At 35.9% G+C, this 27132-nt stretch overlaps 2 protein-coding genes across 4 annotated transcripts in view; one reads left to right on the forward strand and one right to left on the reverse strand.

The window, feature by feature from the left end:
• Nucleotides 1-834, forward strand: part of itgbl1 (integrin, beta-like 1) — a 110190-nt gene extending 109356 nt beyond the window's left edge. The window contains exon 11 of the mRNA XM_088604683.1: nt 245-834. Within this exon, the coding sequence (XP_088460809.1) occupies nt 245-333 (89 nt within the window). The 3' untranslated portion in view covers nt 334-834. The remainder of the gene's footprint in view (nt 1-244) is intronic.
• A 719-nt stretch (nt 835-1553) lies between these two features.
• Nucleotides 1554-27132, reverse strand: part of fgf14 (fibroblast growth factor 14) — a 216717-nt gene continuing 191138 nt past the window's right edge. For all 3 annotated transcript variants that reach the window (XM_088604704.1, XM_088604716.1, XM_088604713.1), the window contains exons 4-5: nt 9662-9860; nt 1554-4467 (exon numbers count right to left, since the gene is read on the reverse strand). In XM_088604704.1, the coding sequence (XP_088460830.1) occupies nt 4328-4467; nt 9662-9860 (339 nt within the window). In that variant the 3' untranslated portion in view covers nt 1554-4327. The remainder of the gene's footprint in view (nt 4468-9661; nt 9861-27132) is intronic.

Raw genomic sequence — 27132 nt, forward strand, 5'->3', positions numbered from 1 at the left:
TTGAAAATAAAAAAATAACAATTTCATTTTAACAATCAAAACGGCCATGAAGTGTCATAAAGTAAGTAAATCCAAATTACTTGACTATAGTGTGATAATGAAAATATCATCTTAATGCGTAATTCCTACACTCTTTATTTCAGATGACTGGAATTTGATAGGCATTATTGTATGTATATATTGTAAATGCTGAATTACCTCTAAATCAGTGGTACGTTGTCTTCTCCCCCTTTTGTCTTTTCAGGAAATGGGGTGTGTAACTGTGGAAACTGTGACTGCTGGGAAGGGTGGACTGGGAATGCGTGTGAGATCTGGGTTGGAGCAGAGTACTAACAAAGCAAGGATGCTTCAAAAGACTGAGTTGTATTATTAAAGGCTGCTGAAGTACATAGAAAAGCAACAGATAATGAGAATCATAGAAGAGAAAACTCATTCAAAACCTGGATAGAATTCTTCATTCTGGTTTCTGCATATCACGTGTGTAACAGCATTCAAAATACTGGTTACAAATGATCTTTATTAAAACTATATTGTTGTATTGAAGTAAAACAACCGTGGAAGCAAAAACGGTTATCCTGTATTTTTTTTCTTTTTTTAGCCGCATTACAGTGTAACCCCTTGTATGTTTTCAGTACAACTATATGTATGAAAAAATATTTATATTTAAGATTCCTCACATTTTCTAGAACTCTACACAAAAGAAGGTGACATATCATGAAGAGAATCCAGACAATGAAGAAAACAAAAACAGAGAAGCATTTTTGTGTGGTGTGTGCGTTTGTATGCTGTATACAGTATGTGTGCAAAGGTAATAAATTTAAGTTTTTTTGTCTACTTCTCATTATCCACCAACCAGACTCTATTCAAACTGACCCATTCCTTCTGTATATGTTGGTATTAGAGTATTAGCTATTATTTTAATGATACTGTGCTGAATGGAACAGTACTTGCATGGAAATGGTGCAAAGTTATTCCTGTCTTTGTTCCTTTAGTTTTATATTATAAAAGTTTACCTTTGAAGGAAATTCTGAATATAAGCCTTCATATGTACTACTAAATTTTACTATGTATTTTTTTTTCTTTCAGTGACTGTTAAAATATTTAATTAACAGCACCACCTTGTCAAGAGGCTTTTAAGCACATCGAACAGTAAAAAGAGTGACAGATGAAAGAGTTTGTGGTATTGAGCAAATATTATCAAAAAATATAATCTAAAATACAGAGGAAAAAGGAGAGAATATCAAACTATGTTGTTTAATATTTCCATGTCAGAATGTAATAAATGTCACATATGAACATGAGAACTGCACCCCAGAGCCTTTCTATTTTAGTGAGTCTGCTTTGCCAAAGGCTACATACATTTCTCCTTGAAATGTAGGTTCAGTGGGGAACACAAAATAAAAGAGCTGGAGCTAAAAAATTCAATCTACTTTGGCCTTTTCAGATGATTTTGTAACTGTCAGTTTGCTAATTATTTTTAACTCCTTTGTATGATTGTTGAAATACTGTACTCCATATTCAATTGCATTAAGTTTGTTACGGATGTTACAGTACGCCTTTATATAAATATTTTATTCAATATGTTGTATTTGTGTATACAACAAATAAACACAAACTGTACAGTGCAGACAAACTCTTTGCATATATGTATGTAAAGTTAGCAGTACATACCAACAGTTCTTAAAACACATAGCCTACTACATGCAGTTCATCAATGCCATCCTCTTCCCATGCAACAGATGAGACAACAGACAAATAAAAAGTTGTAACTGAAGCACAAATAACAAAGACCCTCTTCTGCTATAATGTTTAAACGTTAAAAAACAGAGAAAAAAAATCAGACAATCATTCATAGGAATAAACACCATCACAGACCCGTATAAAACAGAAAAAAAAATCTGAGAGAGAAGATAGGTATACATTTACACGCAGGTCATTTACAAAAATAAATTCAGCCTTCTTTAACCAGTCAACTGGTTTGCAGGGCCAGTATAGCCCAGCATGTAGGGTTCACTGTTGAAAACTATGATCTGTTTCATGTGGATGTGGGACACCAGCCCTATATAGAATGAAATTGTAAAATTCCTTTTGTGCATATTACTGTATTTTATTATAGCATTAAAGTAGCTTTGTACAGACTTAAATAGTTAACTCTAGCTAATGTGCTTCACTTCTCCTAATATGAAACTAGCTCAGGATTCCAATAAGTTCCAGAAATGATAAATATTTCAAATCAATTTCAGAATATATTTGCCATTTAGCAGCATAGCATCAGTCTACTTTTTAAACAATATACTAACTCTTATTTAATAAAACTATTATGAAAATTGTTAAAGCAAGACAAGTTCATACTAAATTTGTTTACTGTTTCAGGAGATTCTTGAATAATGTACTGAGTTTAATGTGAATAATTCAAACCAGAATTGTAAATAATAAATGAATGGCTGAGGTGTAAGTTCAGCCTAACAAAACACATTTAATTCACAACCAAATGTAAACTTCTATTTATGATGATTGAACAATATTTTTAATGTTTATTCGATGTCCGTCATTATTTGGTCCTTTAAAATAAAACCTTTTACTTGTCCTCTTTAGCATGCAATACAAGTGCTGGAAATATTCTCAAGGTACACATAACGTTTTAGGATGAAAAGGAATTTTTTTTTTAATGCACTGGTCAGAACTCCAAAGGATTACTTTTTTTCAGAATCAAAGCTTATTTTCCATTAAAAACAAAACAAAAATAAAAGTTTTTTTTGTTGCATTTATCATCAATCTTTTGTTTTATTTCAGCTTTTAGTTGCACAGTCAAGGACATCGATATTTTGGTAAGAATCTATCTGAGAAAAAAACCCTGAAAAAATAAGGGTACTGTATGTTCTTTTGTTTATTTACTATGCAACTTGACTTCTACTGGATGTGGACTGATTATGAGGCACCTTTAACCCAGCAGTGTCTGGGTACACATTTTTGCATGCTGGGTTAGAGGTATGCACAGGTACATAGACCAAAGTGAGAAGTTCTGGACTCTGCATGCTGAGCTAAGAAAAATCCTTTCATATACTGTATCTCATAATGTCTAGTCATCAAAAATTACATTTCTCTTTTTTTATACAATGAAAACATTAGAATATAAGCTATATCTTGCATTGCTGCTGCAAGAAAGAACACAACACTAACCTTGCCCATGCTTTGCTGAATGGGACAGTGATGCAGCCAATAGTAATGGCATCTACTTAGATCCAGCATTCCCCACACTGAGTAAAGTAGACAATGTTTTTTTAATGGCTGCAGTTAGCATGACCCCTTCAGTAGCTCCATGGCTCACTGCTTAAAGAGGGTCAGTGTGTGAAGGATGGGCCTTGTCTGGAGGCCTACAAGGCCTATAGATTTTCTTAGAGCCCATGCTCTAAAAAATAAAATTCTAGTTCCTATTGACTGGACAAGGCGAATGTCACCACTGGCGGAATCAGCTTGTGATATGTTTCTGCCATGCACCCACACCAGGGAGCTTTATATTGATAGTGCCTGGCATAATGTATTCGCGTTTAATGCCAGGAGCAATTTCTCAGCCTTCACCATGTTGTTATCATTAGTAGAACCAATACTGAGCCTGAGATGCTGATTACATTTTGTTTATAGATGTGGTATTTCAAAAGTGTTTTAATTGAGCCTTCTTGAAGTTTCTGGAGCCAAGCCAGCTGTGACATCTTTTTTGCGTATGTAATTTTAGTGTGTGGGTTTTTTTTGTGTTTGTATTAGAAAATCACACATAGCCCCTGCAAAAAGTTCTAAAGTACTGGACAAAAGAGAAAGAGTGAGAAGAGAAATAGAAAGAGGAGAGAAACATACTTGTAAAAAAGAGAGGATGACAGTCCATTTTTCCAAACTTCACAGCATCTACCCAGAACACAGCTGGTGTACTGTCACATAGAAAATAGATCTGAACTACATGGACTTGGCTGCAATAGGGCTCGAAAGGGGGAATTATGGGTAACCATCAGCAGGCAAGGTACTGCATGTGGCTGTGAAATATATCATTCTCATGGATTGTCACAGTTACAGAAAAGATTAAAAAGGCATTCCATATCTGGTAGGGCATTCCATGGTCAGAGTTTAGCTGGCTATCCAGATGTCTTCTCCTCGTGGATTTATTAGCGACAGATTGGGACTGATTTATCCCCTGGCGATGGAACAGTTCAGAAACAGCGAGGAGCAAGGGTTGTGTGAACCTGATCCACACACGCACGAGAGTTCGAGTCTGGCAGGGATAAACCGCTCAACAGTGTCATGGGTTCGTTCGTGTGCCACAGCTCTGCAGGTCTGGCTATGTCGTCTTGCTCGTCTTGCAGACTGGTTTTCCCCCATTCATTACTGCAGACGCACTTGTGCTTTTACTTGGAGTCACGCCCACTTTTGGAACTGTTTCTCCAACATCATGCAACGATGGCTCTCTGTACATGGCAACTGGAAGAAACAAAAAGAGTGTAGAAAAAGCAGGTTAGAACACGATTTCTGTACTATGATACAGTTTCCAAAATTCGTGAGCAATACCTTTAGTTTCTGAATGAGCATGGTGTAAAATATACATTTGCAGGTGATGCTGCGAGTTTTGTTGCAGGGAAAAGTGCTTGGTGTGGATGATTGCTGAGGGTGGTCAAGGGAGCTGTGAACAAGAAGGTTACGCAGATTAGGTGGTCGGCGATATGAGATGATGAGGCAGTCTGAAAAGAGGGCACCGATGCAGGGATCATCCTGTAAAATGGAAAAGTTCTCATTAATGGTCCTGGGGATAGAAAGTGTGTTAGGATGGTAGGGAAGCACCAGAGGAATGCGGTTTTGAGGCCGGGAGTTCCTGATTGAGTTGATCATTCAAGGCCCTTCAGGACAATTCTGGATCACTCAGATGACATCCTGTATCTCCAGCAACCTTATTTACTGCATCTCTTGCACAAAATGTCCAGCTATCTAAATTGGGGAAACAGGAAGGACACTAAGGGGCCGCTTCAGAGAACATGTTAGGGCTGTGAGGATCAAAGATTTCTCCAAGCCCATAGTTTCTCATTTCACCTCTATCGGCCATGATCACACTGATTTCTCCATCTGCGTTCTCAAGAGGGGTTTCTTAACTCCTATTGCAGAAAGACATCCGAACCAAAATTATCCTGAAACTAGGTTTACACCTTCCCCCTTCTCTCAACAAAAGAATCGTTTCCTTCTAATCCTCTCTATTCATTTGCAGGTTTCGACTTTACACCTCTCATCACCTCTCTTGACTTTGCACCACCTGAGTGGCCTCTCTGTCTCCCCCCTGCTCCTGCCTCCTCTGCACTCCCGCCTTTTTTCTCCTATGCCAAACAAGCTGCTAACTTCCCTGTCTTTCTAACACCTGAAGAAGGCTCCACAGCCGAAACGTTGTGTTTACTTTCTTCTCTCTTCAGCATTGAATAAACCTTAACTTGTTACTTTGTAGCCTCTGCATGCTGACACGCCTACCTACTTGAAATCCTTTAGTTTTGGTTCTCTTTGTTAGATCAAATAGGTGGTTTAGGTTGCTGTACTTACGGGAATAGTGCAGAGCAGATGTTGCAGTTCAGTGATTGCTTACATAAAATAGATGGGCTTGATTTACTGAGCTTTTTGCTTTTGCTTGTGTTGAGACGGAACACACTTGAGAAGATAAGCAATTAACTTCTACCCTTCCTGGGAGGTCTAGGCTCGGACTGTACCTGGCTTAAGAATATGCTTTTGTTTTCAAACTCTGTAAAGTTATAAAAAGCAGTTGAGTGACCTCAGTTATTCACTATTGTTATTTTGTTGCGAGTGGCCAAAAGCTGATGAAACCTGGAAAAATTATGCAAACACTGATAGTTGCCTGGAATGTAATTTTTTTCCCAGGCCAACACAAATAATTATTATTAAATTATTAATAACAGTAATTAATAGTTTCTTGCATTGTTATATTGTTTTCATCTCATAAGATCCCAAAAGCCCTTTACATATAGGAAGGAACTGAAGTACAGCCCACACCTGGTTGACACACAGAAGCTGTTCTACACCATCAGCCCCACTACAAAGCAGATCAGATGGAGAAGTGGGAAATGACACTTTTTTGGTAGACAAGTTTATACTTAATCGGGTAGACCAGATTTAATGCCCTAGGTCTTCTGAACAGTAACTTGGGATCTTAAATGACCAAGTAGTCAGGACGTCAGTTTAATTTCTCTTCCAAAGGACAGCACCTTCTATAGTACAAGTAACTCTGGTCATCATACTGAGGAGTTAGTTTGGAAATTCCAGTCCAGCAGAAATAACAATTGCCATCAAAATAATTTATAGCTGCTGCAACCTGATTTTCCTTGAAGGTCTCTCATCCCAGTTTTGACAAGGACCATCTTTGCTTAACTTGTGAGACTTGACACAATCAGGCTACAGGTCTAAATGCTGCTGAAAAATAATGAATGCTACACCTGTTAAGTCTGTGTAGAGTATCGACAGTATATGACATTTGATAAAAGTAATGAGAATAAATTAACTTCCTTAAACAGAAAAATCCTTATCATAAATTGGGATTATTTTATAAAATTAATGTTTAAACTGAAAGCAATTCCTAAAGCTTGCATCATAACCACCTCATAAACAAATAAAAAGGTAAAAGAAACACAATCCCAGGTGTAGTGTTCAGGAATTCCACAGTAATATGGTTTATTTTCACACTGTATTACACTTTGTATTCTTCTGTTTAAATAATAGGCATGTATTAGAAGAAAACTATCAGAAGGGGATTCCCACGTCTGTAGTTCTGCTATAAAAACTATTAACATTTCATGGCCGAATGGACAGAGATGTCTTATCCTTAGTTTATAACCACAGCTATGAATTATTAATTCACGGACTATTAAAAATCACAAGGCAAGGCAAAATAAAAATAATGCAAATTGTGGCATTGGAAATCACACATTGTGATTATAACTAGGTCATCTTAATTTGGCATAGCAAAAGCATTCCCCATATTAAATGTTCATCACTAAAAACATGTCTGACAATACCAGCAAAGAAGGTGTCTTTGTATCACAAATAGTACCATAGTTTTCCCATATAGCTGTTCTAGGTATCTACAGTAAATCATTAAAATATTTTGTCCCAGCTCAAAAAAAGTACTTAGAAATTCCTCCTCTATCCTATTTGTGGATTGGTTCAGAAGTGTTCTGAACAATTCTGTGTTGGAGGGCCTGTTAAAATTGCCAATGCCTATGCTAATCTTATCAGTGAGTATAGCTCCTCAAAATGTGTTGCTAGAAATTAGTAAAATGGCAATCAGTGTTAACAGGTTAGGAAACACCCCATAGTGTTGATATCACATAAACTACATACTACTGCTTTCATGGGCACTGGCTTTTCTACAGGGAGGAAAATAATTCAGTACTATATCCCAACTATAGATGTTATTAAGCCCTCCTAAAATGAAATCTCAGGCTTGGCATCAGCAGTCCTGTTCCCCTGTACCCTAACCTCTATTCAGCTTGTCCAGTTTGCCCATTTTTTAAGCTTATGAAATGCCACTGCAGTCTGGAATTACAGTATGTTTTCTCCAAACAAATGAATAACAGCAGTATGTCTAATGCAATAGACATGCACATAGGGGAATTATGGCCCAATGAAACTGGAAAATATTATAAGTGATAATCCCTGTAGGCATGATTTCAATATTTTATATTCACCATAAAGAAAACAAAGAATTCCCATAGTACAGCTTGCTCAACTGTCTGTTCATCTATCTCTCCATTTATGAGTCACAATGTGATCTTATCCATTGTAGGTAACACACACTGGTTGACTGATGAGGAAGGTGGTGTTTGGTTTGGAAACAGTACTGTATTACAGTACTGAGCTTCCAGACAACATCTAAATGTCCCCACTGTGCACATAAAAACACCTGTTGGTTTTATGTATCAGTATCCCAAAAGGCAATTACATTTACTTCACTTTGATAACGGCCTTGCATTCTCATCAGAGCGAAAATGTTTCACTCCACCAGTATTTCAAATTTGTAAAACAGATTTAAAAAAAAATGTTTGTACATTTTAATAAAAAGCATTTTAATCCAAAATAAAAACATATCTGATGGGTTTAACACTGGTAAAGTAAGTTTTTCTTTTTATTCACTCTATATACACACAGGTACAGGTAAGTACAGTAGCGTATATACAGTAACTAGAAAGCTGGCAAACGAAATGGAAGTTTCCGTGTCATTCACATGTTAAGAACAAATTAATTTGGCACTTCTCTCATTCTTAACAAGCAAAGGAGTACTTCCTAAAAACTTGTATCACATGATATTGTCTTCTTTTTCAGCCGTTTGTACAGTACAATGCACTCCAAACTACTGTAGCAAAAAATATGTTGCACTGTATGTACTTTTCACTGACATTCATAGACAGATTGGAGTACAGTATCTCTATTACAGTTAACCTTTAGAAGAACAATCATCAAGAGGGGCTGAGACCTCTTTTTCTGTATAAATGAAGAGCGTCCATCTTCTTTATCATTGAACAAGTGGGATTATGTGTAACCTGCCAGCAGAGAGTCCTCCATATTTGTGACCTTAGTTAGGTTAGGTGCAGATCACAAGAACTGCCATGATATTCTGTCTGTGCTTTTTATAACAGCACACATTGTTCATCTGCTCATCTAACTCTCATGACATGCGAGTATTCCATCACTATTAAAAACAAACTAACTGAGGCCAGATATTATAAAAATAAATACTTACACTTATATAGCACTTTTCTGGACTCAAAGCAGTAATGGGGACTCCCCTATCATCACCACCAATGTGCAGCATCCACCTGGATGCTACGATGTCAGCCATAATGCGCCAGAACCCTCACTACACATCAGCTCTTAGTGGGGAGGAGAGCAGAGTAATGAAGCCAATTCATGGATGGGGATTATTAGGAGGCCATGATTGGTAAGGGCCAATGGGAAATGAGCCCCCTGCTGGCCCCACTAACACCTCTTCCAGCAGTAACCTTAGTTTTTCCCAGGAGGTCTCCCATCCAAGTACTGACCAGGCTCACACCTGCTTAGCTTCAGTGGGTTGCCAGTTGTGAGTTGCAGGGTGATATGGCTGCTGGCCATATCTTCACTAAGCCTGACAGCAGACATATAAACAATTTTGGTGATGAATTAGAGGTCTTTTGAAAAGATGTGATTTGAGAAGGGAACAATCTCTTGGTGAATGTCTCTTTCATTCACCCACACTTCATCCATCCATATCCATTTTCTAATTGTTTCCTACAATTCAGGGTGCATAGAGGAGCCAGATAAGCAACAGGCGCAGGACGAGGTACACCCTGGATGGGATGCCAGTCCATCACACTTCAGAAATACAGACATGCACAAACTCACAGTAGGGCCTATTTTCCCAGAAGCCAATTAAATTACCTGTATGATTTTGGACTGTGGGAAGAAACCTACAGTAAGTGAACATGGGGAGAACATACTGCACAAGCTCCACACAGACAGCACTGTAGATCCAGAATTGAACCCAGGATCCCAGCTTTTCAAGTCGGCATGCTGCCCACCTCACCCACACTCACACACTCAAAGCCAAAGCACTTTAAGAGTTGTCACAGTAAAGCAGCAAAGGGCACCTCACCTTCTAATGGCTTAGGCAGGAAATGAGCAGCTGGTTTAGTTTTCTTCACTCGGTTCCCCTTCATGACCTGTCCTTCCTTATTGAGACCCAGGAACCAAGCTCTACCAGATTCTTGTTGTCTGTACAGCATGGACGAGTAGATCACATAATAGTTTTCAAATACCGACTCTTTAAATTTGCATTCTGGTGTGAAGAGTTCCTGTAAGATAAAGCACAAAACACGAGGTCAGACTGGGTTTCAAGTCATTGTCACTATCAAATCATGTAATTATATGAAAACTTATATTTTTTGTTGACTACAAAGGTGTAAAATGTATGCATACAGTACATTTTGTAATTAGACTTATAATAGTGTAGATTTTTTTCTTTACATCACCCCTTGCAAGTTGGCACTACATAAACAATCGTTCAGTCCCTGCATACTGTATTAACATTTATTAACCCTGTTGTAAAAGTTGTGTCAGTGGCCTCTGAACAACAGCTCTAGTTTCCATCAGTACAATTGAACACTTCTGCCTCTTTCTTCTCTGCTGATACTATTTAATACAGAGCTTTATCCTTTCACTGCCTTGAGGTATGGCATTGACTTCTTCCTTGGTTAATACCTGAGTAAGTGTTAAATACATTAGCCATTTCTCTTTGCTTGACTAATACAGTATATTGCTTAGGGGTGTAAACATACAGTATAAAGAATTACAATTAAGATTGTCCTGGCTCACTACCAGGACAATAGTATAGCAGTTGTGATATAGCTGTAGTTTTACAGTACAGTATGTATTAAGCATTAACAAACTCTGTCTATGAAATACCTCAAAATTCTCAAACCTGAACAATCTTATACGTACTGTATGTTGGTATCCACTTGAAGAAAGTCTGGTCTTGCTCTACAGACTACTATTTATATATAGCATCTGGTTTACACAGGGGGATCTTAGATATTATAAACTGGTTTTGTCCACATAATTACATAATAAATTAAAACTTCACAGAGTTCCAATGAAACCATGACATGGTACGTTCATTCTCCTGTTTCACAATCAAAAAAGAGACCAGTAAAATCTCGTTTCTTTTTTCACACTGGAGTAAAAAAGAATTCATGTTCTCACAGTTATTTTTAATGAGGATGGGCCATGCTCTAGAACTTGCAATTGCAATTCGAGCTTCTGGGCTCTTCTTTCTTTCTATACTTACATCTCCATTCTACAATGCTTGCCTATGGAGTTGCCTAGAGGGCGAGGTTGTCTACAGTATATAGCCAATGCACAATCAACTTTATACCAGGAATAAAAGTCATTCTGTTTCATGTTTTGTATACAGTCTTAGCAAAGTTAACAGTTAATATCTTATCTCAAATGCTGCAGATGAGACCAGTTTTTGGGACAATATCCTAATCAAATCAAATGATTAGATGAATAAAAAGTGAAGTTGATCTCTCGTAGACGGTATCTTATAAAGATGAATCCTAGATTTTGAGTCTGTGTACAAATTTTTGTTTTGGGGCACAGTTGGCATATTTTTAGGAAATGCTGTAGGGAGTGTTTAGAAGTTGTAGGAATAGGCCACTAACTGTTTTACTGTTAGTACTCTTGGAGGACAGTGAGTTTAATCTGAGCCAGAAACAGATTGGCTGTCTTGTCGGACTGCGGCTAAAAAGATATAGGTGCTATGCTGGGATCTTCCACATTCCCCCTCTTGGCATTTCTTAAGAGGGTTACAGTGCTGCTGCTGATGCTCGATTGCAGCAGTTTCACCATATTTTAGAGATTCTTAGGTAGAAACCTTTTCTACAAATTATTTCCTGAAAGTGTTTTAAAATACTGTATCACTTGTCGGTTTGGCAACATACTTACCATTAATTTTAATAGGTTGGGAAAATTAGTGAGGATAATCAGTAAAATCCATCCATCCATTTTCCTACCGCTTTATCCAGTACAGGGTCACGGGAGAGCTGAATCCTATCCTGGCAAATAATGGGCACAAGGCTGAATATTCTCTGGACAGTATACCAGTCCATCACAGGAAGTAGCAAAATCACTGGGGCGAAACAAATAAACCTAAATGCCTTCTACAAACAGAGGGGTGTACGGACCAAGACCAAGAGCATTATGGAGCGTTTGGCTCATTAATTGGCTCATGAATTCAAACTACTTCAAATTGGGAGAGGCCTCTAGGTGTTAAGGGAATAGACTCAGGAAGTCTTTCATCCCCACTACAGTCTCAAACAATGTTGAATTACCTATCTGCTACATTCTTTGCTGGTTATGTTTGTTTTGGTTGTTTTTTTTCCGTTTTGTTGTGCCTAAAATATTGTACTTTTATTTCTTTTAATTTATTTTTATGATATTTTAAAAAAGTTAAGTTTTATCTACATTTTATTCTTAACTTCAAAAGTTATGTTCTTATTCTTAAACAAAATCTGGATTTACACAACGTATCTACAAATTTCTAATAAGTGGATATTCTGTTTAAATTCAGAATCTCACTTTAGGTTATATCTTCAGGCACAACAGTCTCAAGATACTTTGCCTGAAGTTTTTCAATCAACATTAAATGATTGCATTTAATTAAAACATTAAACTTATTGCAGCTGTGAGGAATGGTACACTGCAATTTGGGAAAAAAATCCATTAACCTTTTCTAAAATTTTATATTCCAAATTAAAACAGCAGACCAAAATTATATTTCTCCCCTTCTAAAAGCTTCTTAAACTTTACAAAGAAATAGATGTTCTGATAAAGCATTGTTTCAACACTGTTAGCTTGATGAATGTGTTGTCAAAATCAGTCTCTATTGGTTTCTTTTCACACTGAGTTGAAAGCGGTATTTACAAATAGTTAAGAAATGACCTACTCAATTGAAATGACAGCCTACATAATTCCAATTCAAACGAAAGGACAACTGCTGTGTCACGAGGAAAAGCTCCACTGAAGGCAGAGTCTCATTCACAAAGAAGAATGCTGACAATAAAGCACTATTTTCTGAGCATCCTTTAATTCAATATACAGTAATACTCCACCATCCCACAGATCACCATCCCCAAAGTTAAACCTCTTGGCCCTAAAGTGTTACTTTCCACTCAGCTTCAGCCACAACCTAAGCTCTAACAGTAATCTTAAACAAAACAAAATTCTTAATCTTAAACCCAACCCATGCCCAAGCCCTTTCACTTTCTTGCTTCAAAGATTTCAGATATGTTTGTTCTCTTTGGCATGAGTTACAAGAGAACCTGCAAATGCTCCTGCAAGTCTCTCTATTCATCAACTGATTGACAGAGAAGGAGAAATCATCTTGGGGACTACAGCTCCTTGCTTCTCATCTCTCAGTCTTCCTTAGAGGAAGTGTAAGGATAATACTTCACTTTTGCTTCTAAAAATAACATTTAAATTTATGAATTTGAGAAGACACCCTAACAGAAGATGCCCCCAAATGACATATTTTATTTCATTGCCAAGAGATGAGTACTGCATGTTCTGATCTCCACCAAAACTGATATGTGCAGTTCACTGAAATAACTGACACGACACCAATCATAGGTAAAGGGTTTGAAGAATGCTTCAAATGAAATCCTGTGGGAAGCTGCTCTTAACCTTATAGATTCAATTCACTTTAAGAGCCAAAGCATATTTGTACAGTATGTCTTATACTGTCCTTTAATGTACTCAAACATAGTCAACATACTCACAGTGATGACATGTACAGTATAGCTGAGGTCATCACAAGTCTCAGGAATCTATATTATTAAAGAAATACAATATTTGTAGCTTATTAATCAGCATATTTTTAAAACCTGTTTCTTTCTTAATCACAGGATTTAGTGTGTGTGCTTTTATTGATGATGGACTCCACAAAATCTAAAAGATTTCAGTCATGGTCAATCAGAAGCTTGGTTGCTGTTCAGAAAACAAGGCTCAAAATTCTTTCTTGTAAAATCTTTTTCTCTCATGTGTGAAAAAGCAGGTATTAAATATGCATAAAGATTTCCAACAGACAAAGTTTTTTTGTTTTTTTGCAGCACTAGGAAATAAGAATGAAAGCAATGATTTATGGCCTGATGTCTTCTTGTTCCACAACATTCAGTCATATCCTTACCATATAAGTGGCAATTTGTAATTTCTATCTAACAGTATGATTCAAAGCTGCTTCCTACGTGATAATAAAATGTGTTCCATCTACAGTATTGCAATCTTCAGCAGAATACATAAAAAATTCTAACACTGGATTCCAACAGAAAGGAATCCTCAGATGGTTTGTCTCTCGCTGGGCCTGTGCCTTTAAAGTTTTACCATTGCTTCCAAAAAATCTGGAGTGAAATGTTCTAAAAATCAACCAACCTATAGGGCTAGAATCACAAACCTGATTGTACAGTCAAAGGTTTTTACATGCACTTTTGCAGTGCAATGCGAATGAAATTCATGCTATTCAACTATTTTGCATACAGTAAATTTTTTCTACATTGCTAATACTGTTTTTCAAATTGGATCTCAGTCCAAGTTGTTCTATCTAAAGCATTGTTACACCATTTTGATTTCTTTAAAACCACTCGCACAGCACTTTATAATGACCAGTATTTGAGACAATATAGCAATAGTACAGCTGAAGGAACAACAATCTTATTCCAGAAGTGATCATCTGTGTAGAAATAATCTAGCTCCATTGAATGCAGAGATGAGAACACATTTTGGATAATGGACTTTGAGATGAAAACTTTGCTTGTTTTTGTTGTCTAATATGGTCAAGGGTAAAAATTTGGATCTGTTTTTTTATACCTTTGAACAAAATGTGTGAAGTGAATTAATCCTTTGTATTAAGATTTGATTTGTTATTATTTAGAAATTCAACTAGACTTCCAATTCTACCATCAGGGCAAGAATAACTAATCCTGCTATTTCCTTCAATATCAATAACAACAATAATTATGACTGCAACAAAGTATTATGTAATTTTATATGAAGAACTCCAATGATCACTGTGTGTTGAAGATAAGTAAGTTCTATTTACTGCTCACACATACAGGAATATAGGCAGCTTCTAAATGCACTGGAGACTAAAGCACTCAGTAACAGAAACTCAAACAATAAAGAATGCAACAAATTGTCTTTGTTTTCATGCCTCTGTGTAGTACAATAAATCAAAAGAGATCGGCTCTGTGCTCCTGCTTTCTCTGATTGAAATGTAATACTTTTCTTTTTTTCTCCTGCAGTGCTTTTTTATAGGTTGCATTTACAAAGATAACATTGCATTGAGGTGTCCCTTTCCATAAATGTTTGCTCACAATTTACAATGTGTGCTACTCAGATTTACTGCATGCACTGTATTACAAGCATTTAACTTTAAACACAGCATGATGCCTGTGAATAGTTCATATTTCTTGCGTATTAAATCATGCTGTAGCAAAAAAACAGCTAGGACTTAAAATGACAGTTGTAAAAAAGATTAATGGCCAATTAAACCATATGAAATTAAATTACATAACAGAAGGAATGTAAATTTTATAGAGCAATCTAGCCATCTTCGTTAAATATTAACAGAACAACTTTTAAAGCTTTTACTGCAATGAAAGACTCACTCACAAAAATGTAAATCTACAGTAAAATATTGTACTTTATTATTATTATTATTATTATTATTATTATTATTATTATTATTATTATGAGAGAAACAGTCTGAGTAAATGGATGATAGAACATGATCTGTAGGCCAGCTTGTTACCAAAGAGATCCTGCCTACCTGCTAATATACATTACTCTTGATCATTAATTATCTTAAGTTATCTGGCCGAAATTTTTGTCAAAAGCAACTTAAATTTGTACTAAATAACTTTGTACTAAATTTGTACTAAATAGAAAAGCAGCACCATATTTCGGGTATGGAGCCTTCATCGTGTGTTGACACCTGAAGAAGGCTCCAGTGTCAAAACACTGTGGTGGTTTTCTCTTTTTTCAGCATGGAATAAACCTATACTTGTTCCCTTGCAGCCTACACATGCTGACGCATCTACCAACTTAAATTTAGACTAGTCAGGTAACATATGGGAGGGATTTGAATGAAATACCTTGTGTAAGTGTCTCACCTGTGTTTTGGACCTACAACTTCCCAGTTACAAGACCAGAGCCCTAACCATTGCTCCACAGTAACACTCTTCTTGCCTGGGTATGTTAAAATCTGGACAAAACCATATACTGTACAAAGTAGCCTCGACAGCCAAAGTGTTCCACTTTTTCTTTCCACTTTTAAACATGAAATCAACAGCATCCTTCTAGAACCTCTTGTGTTAAAATATGTACAGTTTTTGCTTTTTCATAATGTCTACTGTGTGTAAACGTTTGAAAGAAGAATGGTCATCTCTTTAAAACTATCCAGTATATACGTATACAGTACATTAATTCCACCTACCAAACCTGCAATGATGACATGGAGACATATTAAAATAGCTGGACATTTACTAGAGCAAACGGACAAAAGGGTTTGAACCCACAGCCATCTGATCCAGAATGCAAAGTTCCTAACCCCTACTTAAAGACTACTGGCTTTTGTAATAACGCTTTGGAAACAAGGAGTACACTGCTGAAATGTACAATATGAGCATGTCGTTGCATACAGAGCAAGAGAATAACAGAAACTGGAATGGCTAACTGTGTTCCTTACAGACAGAAATGTGAAGGTGTTACAGCAGTTGCTGATTCACCAAGTACCTGGAACATATTTTAATTTGCACTGTTTAAGCCAAATAATGAGTCAGGTTGTAAGGGTAAGACTATGGGGCTGTGCATGATCAGATCTGTCTACCATTGGTATAAATAACAAATGCATGGTATAAAGCAGAGCATATATTCTTCTTTAGCTACCCAAACCATTGTTTTAATCTAAATCCATTTTAGGCTTTAATATTGATTATACTTTCATATAGCAACATAGTTAAGATTTAACTTCATCTTAAAAGGACTACTAAGGATTAATGCTTAGAAAAGTACCAGAGGCTATGAAAGACAAAGGATTATTACAGTAATTGCCTGTCTACTACTAAAACATTATATTCATAATATTATTGAACATAATAATATATTTTAATTCATTTTATATTTAATATACTATAATTCATTGTAAAGTTTTTTCTGTAAATTTCAAATAAACTTTCACGATAAAACTAAAAGGTAACATTTTGCGATCCTAATGCTATGCAGACCCCTACTGGATACAAGAGGATCTGAATTACCCTGGAACAACATGGTATTGCCCTGCAAATGAAGATATTTCCACAGACTCATAAAACACTTTTTGGGAGTTCAACTCATGCTCTGATCGTGATGTGGGACAGAGCCATATTCAATTTTATAACATTAAATTATTCTGTAAATGGAACTGATGTACAGTATATACAGGTCATATATGTCGATTTAAGAGGGTGGAATTAAAAACAGAATAAGAGATGCTGTAGATTTCCATAGTAACCTGTTTTGTAATAGCACCCTTGAAACCATGTTGTACGACAAAGTCATAATCACACTAGCTCTGCTTGGAGCTGATTAAAGCAAACTGTTTTACCTTCATGGTTGCCTGGGTCTCTTCAACAAGGTAATTAATTAGAGATCTACAAATTCAGGTATGACTGATCCTTTGCTGGAAAGTTACAGTACTACGTGAAAATCAGGTTGCAATGGGTAGACAAAGCCACCCTTTTTTTTTGCACATCTACCATACATTTACAGTAGGTAATTTCTGTACTGCAAATATATTCTGGTGCAAAGTAAAAATTATTATCAATTATTACCTGCATATTTTAAAAAAAAGTTTGATATGACAAAGGGCCCAGTGTTTGTTATTTCAGTCTGACCCAGAAGAGTGCAAGCACAATCTTTTCATGACAGAAAGTGTACGTACAGTACGTAATTTTACAAGGTTTCCAAGAAGATATGCACCAAACTGAACAACAACCTTCCAGAACTATTTTCTTTAACCAGACAATGCCTAACAACATTAAGAATACTTGAGAAATTACACTGGACCTTTTTAACAACTGCCTTTGCAATTGTGTCGCTAGTGTAATTGTGGCATTTTGAAGTCACTGCACATTAAAAGCAATGTGTCTAAAGTTTACTCTCTGAATTACCGGTGTAGTAAACTATGCAAACATTTGAAAGGCTTGACATCCTTTTAGTTAATCTTTTGTTACAAAAATATTGTTATTTATATTTGGCTGACACTTTTATCCGAAGGAACTTCAATTCTTTCCTATTTATACAGCTGGGCATTATATTGAAGCTGAGTGAAAAATCTTGGTCTAATGCACAACCCACAACTTTACAGTTACGATCCAAAACCAGTATTTTGGAAAGTGCTCCTTACTATTACCATTACAATGGCTGATCTTTCATTTTGCGACATTTGTACATATGATCACAGATGTTAAGAACAGTGGATATGGTGGTGATAGTGCTACAGTGTACTTAAAAATTAGTTGATTTATCAGCTTAGTGTAACAGCTGTACCATGGAAACTGTGTAATATGCACAACATTTTGGACATGCACAGAGGGAACCAAGGGGCCTATCTGGGCATGTATGTACTGTATCCATGGACATTGATACTGTAGTAAATCCAAGAGATCAATAACATTACCAGAGCCCACCAGAGGACATAAGCCATCCTGGGCACATACTGTATGGTGAGGTATTTAAGGAACACTGCCCTCTAGTGACTACTACAAGAATCCACGTATGATGAAAGCAGCTGTGACCAGATGTCAATCCCAGACATTCACATGTCCCTCCAGCTCTGAGACAGTGTAGAATTCCCGGGCTCCAAAAAGCTCCAGGACATTTCTATACTATCCAGGCTTCAAGGAGATGACAGTACCTTTTGCAACAAGCTCAGTGTCAAATGTTCTGTTAATGATCTGCCTATGACACAACACAACAAATTTCATTAGGAGAGTTTTATAATAAAGTCATTTGAATACTCCAAGTAGCCCTTATGTGTCTACATGAAAAGATAATTGTCCAGTGCTGTGATCTTATGTCTAAATTAGCACAGAGGCAACCCGACATAGCTTATTTTTCCACAACTGCATTCAATGGAAAAGTGCACAGTGTGTAGAACTTACAGATCCTAAAAAAACCATGAATCTCCCTATAAAAGAGATTAGCTGTTTTTGTCTGGTGTGAAAGTGCAGACCCACATTTGCATATGTTATTTAAATACTGTAAATAAATAAGGGAGGTCATGATCTTCTGCGAAGGGATTACAAGCACAACATTTGGGAGGTCACTGTTCTATACAAGCAGAATAAATAAAATGAATTATTGCACACAAAGCTTGTTATACTGTTATCATATTGTCATACCACAGGTGATCATACAGTACATGAATGAAAGCATACATTTCCATAGGTATTGATCAATCCAGCATTGAGCCTTTTAAAAACAAAATTGTAATACCACTGACCCCAGAAAATCAGATAAGGCAATCTGGGAGAATAAGTCATTCAAGGCAATAGCAGACCTCTACATGATTCAAAATCAAACTGTTTCACTAATACAGAAGGGTTGATGTGTACTCTACAACTGAATTAGTTGAAATGGTTTAAACCATCATATGAGTTAGCCAAGCAGTGGTTTCAGTAGGTGATGAGAAACAGTGCACAGGAAAACAGCCTTGCTTTAATTTTTTTTCATTCTTCTGGCAGATTAGATAAATGACGTGGTGAGAGATGTTTTTCCTTTGAACCTCAGCTTCCAAACTTCATTAAGTAGAAACCATCTCTCTTTGTCCCTGTCTGCCTCACTCTAATGTTCCTTTCTGGCTCTCTCTCACACGTCCACACTTTCCTGTATAAACCAAGGTTACTACTGCAGCACAGGATGGATTCGCAGAAAGTATTATTAAAAAGTAACCCTTTTTGGAGCTTCAGTATGGATAGATAAAGACTTCTGACCTTTGATTCCATATTGTGTTCTTTCCTATCAACACAACGTGGTCTAAATGATATTTTCCATCTCTCTAGAATTAAACCTGCAGCCATATCATCCTGCAACTCACAACTGGCAGCCCACTGAAACTAAGCAGGTGTGAGCCCGGTCAGTACCTGGATGAGAGACCTCCTGGGAAAAACTAAGGTTGCTGCTGGAAGAGGTGTTAGTGGGCCCAGCAGGGGGCGCTCACCCTGTGGGTCCTAATGTACCAGTATAGTGACGTGGACACTATACTGAAAACAGACGCCGTCCTTCGGATGAGACGTAAAACCGAGGTCCTGACTCTCTGTGGTCATTAAAAATCCCAGGGCGTTTCTCGAAAAGAGTAGGGGTGTAACCCTGGCATCCTGGCCAAATTTCCCATTGGCCCTTACCAATCATGGCCTCCTAATAATCCCCCTCTATGAATTGGCTACATTACTCTGCTCTCCTCCCCACTAATAGCTGATGTGTGGTGACCGTTCTGGCGCACTATGGCTGCCGTCGCATCATCCAGGTGGATGCTGCACATTGGTGGTGGTGGAGGGGAGTCCCCATTACCTGTAAAGCGCTTTGAGTGGAGTGTCCAGAAAAGCGCTATATAAGTATATATAAAGCAATTATTATTATTATTATTATTATTATTATTATTATGAAACCTAAAAGGTAATTTCACAAAGGGTGCAGTTTGTGTTCCACTTCATAACGTTTCAGAATGCTCAAGAGAACATGGTGAAGTCAGAAAGGATGCTTGCAGTGCCAACCTTCAAATGCACAGCATTTCAGTAGAAAAAATAAAAGATGTATGAATGTGAGCATGACAAAGACGGCATCAGTTCCACACTTGAGTGATTTATTTTTCGTAAAAGATAAACATCTCAATCTGCATCAGTTGTAATACAGTACGGCAATATGGGACTTAATGTCATCTTAACATCCACATAATTATAGAGTCAATCACAAACCAGGTTGCCAAAGGTTGTAGTGCTGTTCGAACAATTTTAGAAACTTGGTAATTGCTGGATGGGTTCATCTGCCTTTTCTGTCATTTTCAATGTTCTTTTTCTCAGTACTAATCTTTGATAATGAGAGTCTTTCTTCTGATGATCTAAATTACAACAGTACTCCAATATACTGTATGCGGATTTGTTTATTAAAAAGTGAAATAAACAAGGGTGTTTACATCATGTTTAGTAAGTAGTTTCACAAGTTTATGTTGCCTGGGCAGAATTCTGCCTTGTGACTTGATCAGCACCATGACATGCTTGCAAATCATCTCACAACGGAAACTGAAACTTAGTATGATTATAGTGGAAAAATATTTCTGTTTTATATCATAGATTCTTCAGAAAATGCACATAACAGCAAAACCCATCATCCTCTTGATATTGCATTCACATCTTTAAAAATATTCCCATTGATCAGAGCAAGAACATTACCCCATTTTAAATTGATGAGACAATGAACTGTCTTTATCTGATCTGTTCATGTGAAGCAAGTGACAATGGCCTCAGATCTAGGTGAGCAAACAAAAGGTATTAAGCTAAACGAATTCTCTGTTTAATGACGATCAACATCATTATTCAACAGTGACTGGATCGTTCTGAGTGAGGTCATTAAGTCTGCCTTCATGATGAACATAGGACAAAATAGGCCTCAAGTCATAATCAATAGAACATAGAATAATAATCTTTTCTAACATGAAATAGGATTTCAGAGGAGAGAAGAAGACTAGAGTAGCGACAGGACCGTGAGAGAGACACCTCCTTGATACAGAATAAGAAATCAGAATCTGTCTAGAGATAATGTAAGCACTGGCAGAGACCTGCATGCTTAAGCAAGGGACTTGCTGTCTATATTATTGGAAATGTCAATTTCCCAATTTGGGAATCCGACAGGTTAAAAGACACCTCTCACTTGTGACTGACACACTGCTTTGGAATGAGGAATAGATGCTCATTCATTTAGCATCTGTTTCAGAGAGTGATTATACTTCTGGGAAGGATCCTTGATTGAGAGGTCACAGGTTCCCTCTTCCCTCTTTAAAGTTGTCCTGTGGTTTAATTACAGATATATTTTTTTGTGTTTTTTGTCTGTAGAAGGCAGAGCTCTAGTAATTCAGAGATTTTTAAAAATGTTTATATAGCCATAAACAGTGTTATGTATGCACTGGTGCACGTGTATTAATTGTAATAAATATTTGTCATGTTAAGCATGCTACTTTACTACTAAGCTGTGCCAGAAAAACCAAGAGAGTCAGTGTGCTCTGACTATAGGGGATGTAATTAATGTTAATGTTTGTAATTTGCTTGCACAGTAAGCTGATGTCAGGACTTAATTGATATTTAATTTGATACTTCTTTTCCAATTCTGACACCCTAACACAGTGCAATACATATAAATAAGTACATATATACAGTATATACATACTGCATACATTAGTGAAAGAACAAATTGTGTGTTGTGAAGTTTTGCTTCAACCTAAATATGGTACAAGACCAAGCTGTGAAAAATCAAAATCATACCTTGCCCATTGACACAGCAGACCTACATTTCACAGACAAAGATAATGAGCCAATCCTTGTATAAAAGACTGACTAGGCATGAGTGGCAGAGTCTGCACCAAGACTCTTGACCTGAAAGCACCCTGGAAAGAGGCACTTTCACAGACGCATTAGGGGAAGGAAATAGGTCAATAAAAGATGTGCATTTTATGTGCAAACACTACCTGTACATATGTGAAGCTTGAAAAATGTAATACAAGTACAAATGTAAATGCTACACATCTGTCTAGCCAAACAGAAGCTAACAAAATGTTTATAAGGCATAAGGCCAATTAATGTATAAAAAGGGCAGCCTGAAGGAAGCTGCACAGAACTAGCAAAAGCATGTCCTCACAATTTTACATGCAAATCATTCTTGTCATAAATCTTCATCCATTCCTGGGGCATAATGATATAAACATGGATCATCAAAAATAACCAACTTTAACTGAAGATACATTCCTGTGCACAATATCTTATTTTAAATTTCTCTGCTATAGAATATTTGTTGAAAGTAATAACATACTCCTAGGACAACTATCTATACAGTATAAACAAAATATATACACTAATATTTACGTTTTATATAGGGAAATGTCCTATAAATTGGTATTTTACCTTAGAACAAAAACAAAATTAAAATGGAAATAAACAGAATTAAAAATGCTTTAAAGGAGAAATGAAGAAAACGTACTTACTTTTAAATCAAATTATTTTGTCCACCACCTAAGATAGTTTTTCCCTTGTGGCAAATAAAAAACATTAACCTCAAATGCAAATGAAGCATTTTTTAATCAAATGATTATTTTAGACAAACATTAAATGGTGTTTATATTTTTAAAATCTAAGGATGTGTTAATTTATAGCATTCAAATTTACTCCATTATTCTGTATAATAATACTTTTATATATTGTATAAGTATATGCACTAGTACAGTATATAAGTAGTTGCTTACCATATATTTAACAGAATTAAAAATATGTTTAGACAGCTATGAAATGATCATAGCAATTTAATTTAAATATTTTCAATATACTGAACTTCAAAAGTCAAATTACTCAATTATGTTTTTTGATGATTTGATCATTTGTTTAATTGATCATTCATGACTGATCATTACATGTTCAGGCAACCTCAACGGTTTCATAAGCCCAAAATAATCTTTGAGTCAGTAATGGGACACAGCTGATGTAGCTGGTGCATGTCAAGCCTAGTAATACACAAGAACGAAAAATACAAAAAGGACTGCCCTGCCATGTTGTTGAAGCCAACACCCTGGTTTCCTTCAAGAAATGGCTGGAAGAGTTATTGGCTCAATTTATTTCTTATACTGTACCTCAATTTGACCTGCTGACCACAAGACGATGTTTAAAATATAATTCAAATGATGTGTGGCACGTTTGAGTCACCTCATGCTCAGATGGGGCAACGTCGCTATGTACAGTATGTACTGTATCATTCATGGAGGTGACTTCTTCTGGTAGTTTTTGACACTTTGAATCCTGAAGATACCAGGATGTGTTGGACATTTCCAACAACTGCCCTTGGATTTACAGTTGCCTTCCACACCACTTGCTTCAAAGCCCTTGTTTCACTTGTATCCTCCTGCTGGCAGGGTGGCTACGATACTAGTAGCCTTAAATGTCTTAATACGGGACACTATAACACAAAGTGGTACAGTAGGTGGGGGTGGATGACCATTTGCTTGAGGTTTTAAAAAAGCACTCTGACCCTAACCTTGATGATGCTGCTACTACTGAATGTCTTGTGTTGTCTCTTTTTATACCCCAGGGAAACAGGAAACCTTCTAAGGCCACCCTATAGTTCCACTGCACTTCACATGAGCAGAATGTTATTTTAGATGTGTTTTTATTTAAGTTTACTTAAAGGAATTATTTAAAGGAACAAATGTGACCCTCTTGTTTTCTGAAATTCAATTCAATGTGACAAATAAAGTATAACTTTGTTCTGTGCACTGCTATTATCACAGCGTAACAATATTAACATGTGTTAAGTGAGACACATTATCCAATTTGTGACTCATTTTGTTATATGATTTTTGGTCCATTACATTGGGAGGTATGAATAAATCTGGAGGGTTAGGGTGCTGTATAATTATTTTAAGCATTTTAGTACCTATAAACACTTCTGTCTCATTGATGCTAATATTTAATACATAGCCTGAGGCATGTCCTTGGAAACCATCTCAGTGAAATGCTCATTTATTAGCGATTTCTCTTTTGACATCTAAATGTTTCCCAATTTTTTTCTATGAAACATCTTTCTTCAATCTTGTCTACTTCCTGTTGTCGTAAAACTTAAAAATCCTATTATCAATTTTAGCCTCCTTTGCAATAGTCTTTTATCTTGCCCCCTCTTGGCTTATGAATTTGTTTTTAACTTGATTATTTTTTAAATGATTTTATGAAGTGCCTTCTTCATATATATTTGTCCTAATCAAAATGTATTCATACAGTATACTACTATTCATACTATTCCAAAATTAATAACCTAGTCTGTGCAAGGATTTAGTCATTTAGCTTTATTTCTGCAAATATTTTACATAAAATTCTAAGATCTCTATATACAACTATTTTGTAGTTTTCTTATTCTTAGGCGGGTTAAAATGTATCAACACAAATGACATAAATTAATCTTTTACTAGTGATTCTAGTAATAAAACTGAGACAGTATGTTTTCTAAGGCTGCCCAGTCTTTATAGCCTCTTGAGAATTATGCAAAAAGTCAGCAAACAAGATTTCATGATTATTTTAGAGATTATGATATTTGCATTAGTTTACAGTACTTGAAGGTTTTGTTACTGCCTGTGGTTACACTGGATATACACTGTATAACAGATTCATGGAAAGATGCAGATAGTTACAGAAACAAAACATTTTAAAATGCCTCTGTAAAATAACAATATTTTACAAATCTATAAGTAATGAAATTATGTCAATGAGTCACTGAAGTACAGGTGCAGCTGATTTTACAAACCCACTTAATTGAGATGGTAGAATTTACTTTTTTGTTCACTTACTTTTTCACACAAAGAGAGTGAATGATGGCTGTTTTTTTAAATGTCTAAGTAGAATTTTATGTGCGTTATTTGTCAAATGAGGTTGCCCATTTGCAGGTACTCCTACACATACATGTAAATAAAATGAAGGGAATTACTGTAAGAGATGTGAGGATGTAACAGGATGTAAATGTAGCACAAATCTGTAGAATCTTTCGGAACCAAAGTAATGTTAGAAGTTCTTGCATTTCTTAAGAAGTAAGCTTTAGTCCAGAATTTAGTACATGTGACAGACTTACTATAAAACTTGTCAGACATACTGTAATTTATTTTAGTTTTACTAATAAAATATTTGCATTCCTTTAAATACATTGTTCAATATTTTTCCCATAGCATAAACATTATTTTCCGTTGCATAGGTACAACTATATTAAATTAGATTAAAAAGAGCTATACTGTCAGCTGGATAAAGATCATTCATGAAGGCAGATCATTCATTATTCCATCACCAGCTAGTCAGACAGTTTTGAATAATGTGAATACATTCTAAAACATGAACTGTCCATATATATGTTTATATATATGTTTATATATATACATTTATGGTTGTCATTTTTTAAATGCAAATTTAAGAACAGATGAAATTATTTCATATGTTGCCATTTAAATATGTTATACCACATTTCTGTTTCAGACCAATTAAAAATGATAAATATGGCCATTTCTGCCATTAGCCTATATTCTGACATTCTGTCTGATTTAAAGAGTGTGAAATAGAGTTATATCTAATGCTATGATAAAACAAAGTTGTCGTTTTTTTTGTTTCTGACTTAAGAGTTAAGACTCCTCAGTGCTTATTTTCTCCTGTGCCACCAGGAACTCTTTCAGCCGACATTCTAATATTACTAAAACAGAAGCTTGTAAAGCTGAATAAGTAGATAAAGTACATTACACACATACTGTATACATTACACACTGTAGGCATATCTAATGTATTCCACTGTGTCTCCATATGAACAGCAGCTGCAGAGGTGAGGATTTCCTAAGTTGCCAGGCTAATTGACATGATTAATAACTACAATTTGAGTAATGTGTTTTACAAATGTTTTGTGAAACAAAGCAAAACATAAAATGTCTATGCAGTGAAATTCTGAAAACTGAGAAATTTTCTAAAACATTTTCTCAGTCTTAATCTAATGTTGAAAGCACAAGACTTCGTAAAAGTACATTACTTTAACAGCATTAATTTTTTCAGAAGTAACTGGCATTTGCATTAATGCAATGTAGAAGGTAATTTAAGTTTGTACTAATGCCATACACTTATACATTTGGAGCGGTTTTACCATTCTGTACTCAATGAATTTTAAATATGAGGACAAACAAATTAACTCCAACATTAAAGGCAAGAAACATACACTCTCAGACATTTAAATTAATCCATGTTATACAACCCTGACTTAATTTGAGTACTTGCATGATTTGATTAGATATAGGATCTAGGATCTCTAGGTCAATCTCTTCTTGTTCACAGATGTGACTGCATCTGGATATCCTCAACATGTCCTTTTTCCCTGGTACCAATATCACTCCTACAGCAGTCCTGGACATAATGTGTTCTGGCAATTTTCCAAACAGCAAGACTCCACAACTTATACAAATTAAAAAACGTTTTTTTTTCCTATCAGGAAAAGCAACAATTACTGTATATATATGATGTATATGTACAGATATTTATAGCACTTACTGTAATTATATGATTTTGGAAATAAAAGTACTTTAGACATAGAAATCACTTCACTTTTAAATGAAGATGACATGTTTGCATCAATCACTGTTTGAAAATTGATTACAAGTTGTATATTGTGAACTGTGGACAATGACAGTGATTGTATAAATGTTTTAAATTCAGAATGTTCTTAGCAATGTCCAAAAAAAGCAAACAGACAAAAGGACACGCCAAC

This window comes from Lepisosteus platostomus, chromosome 2 (genome assembly GCF_059453375.1).
Source record: "Lepisosteus platostomus isolate fLepPlt1 chromosome 2, fLepPlt1.hap1, whole genome shotgun sequence".
NCBI classification, from domain to species: domain Eukaryota; kingdom Metazoa; phylum Chordata; class Actinopteri; order Semionotiformes; family Lepisosteidae; genus Lepisosteus; species Lepisosteus platostomus.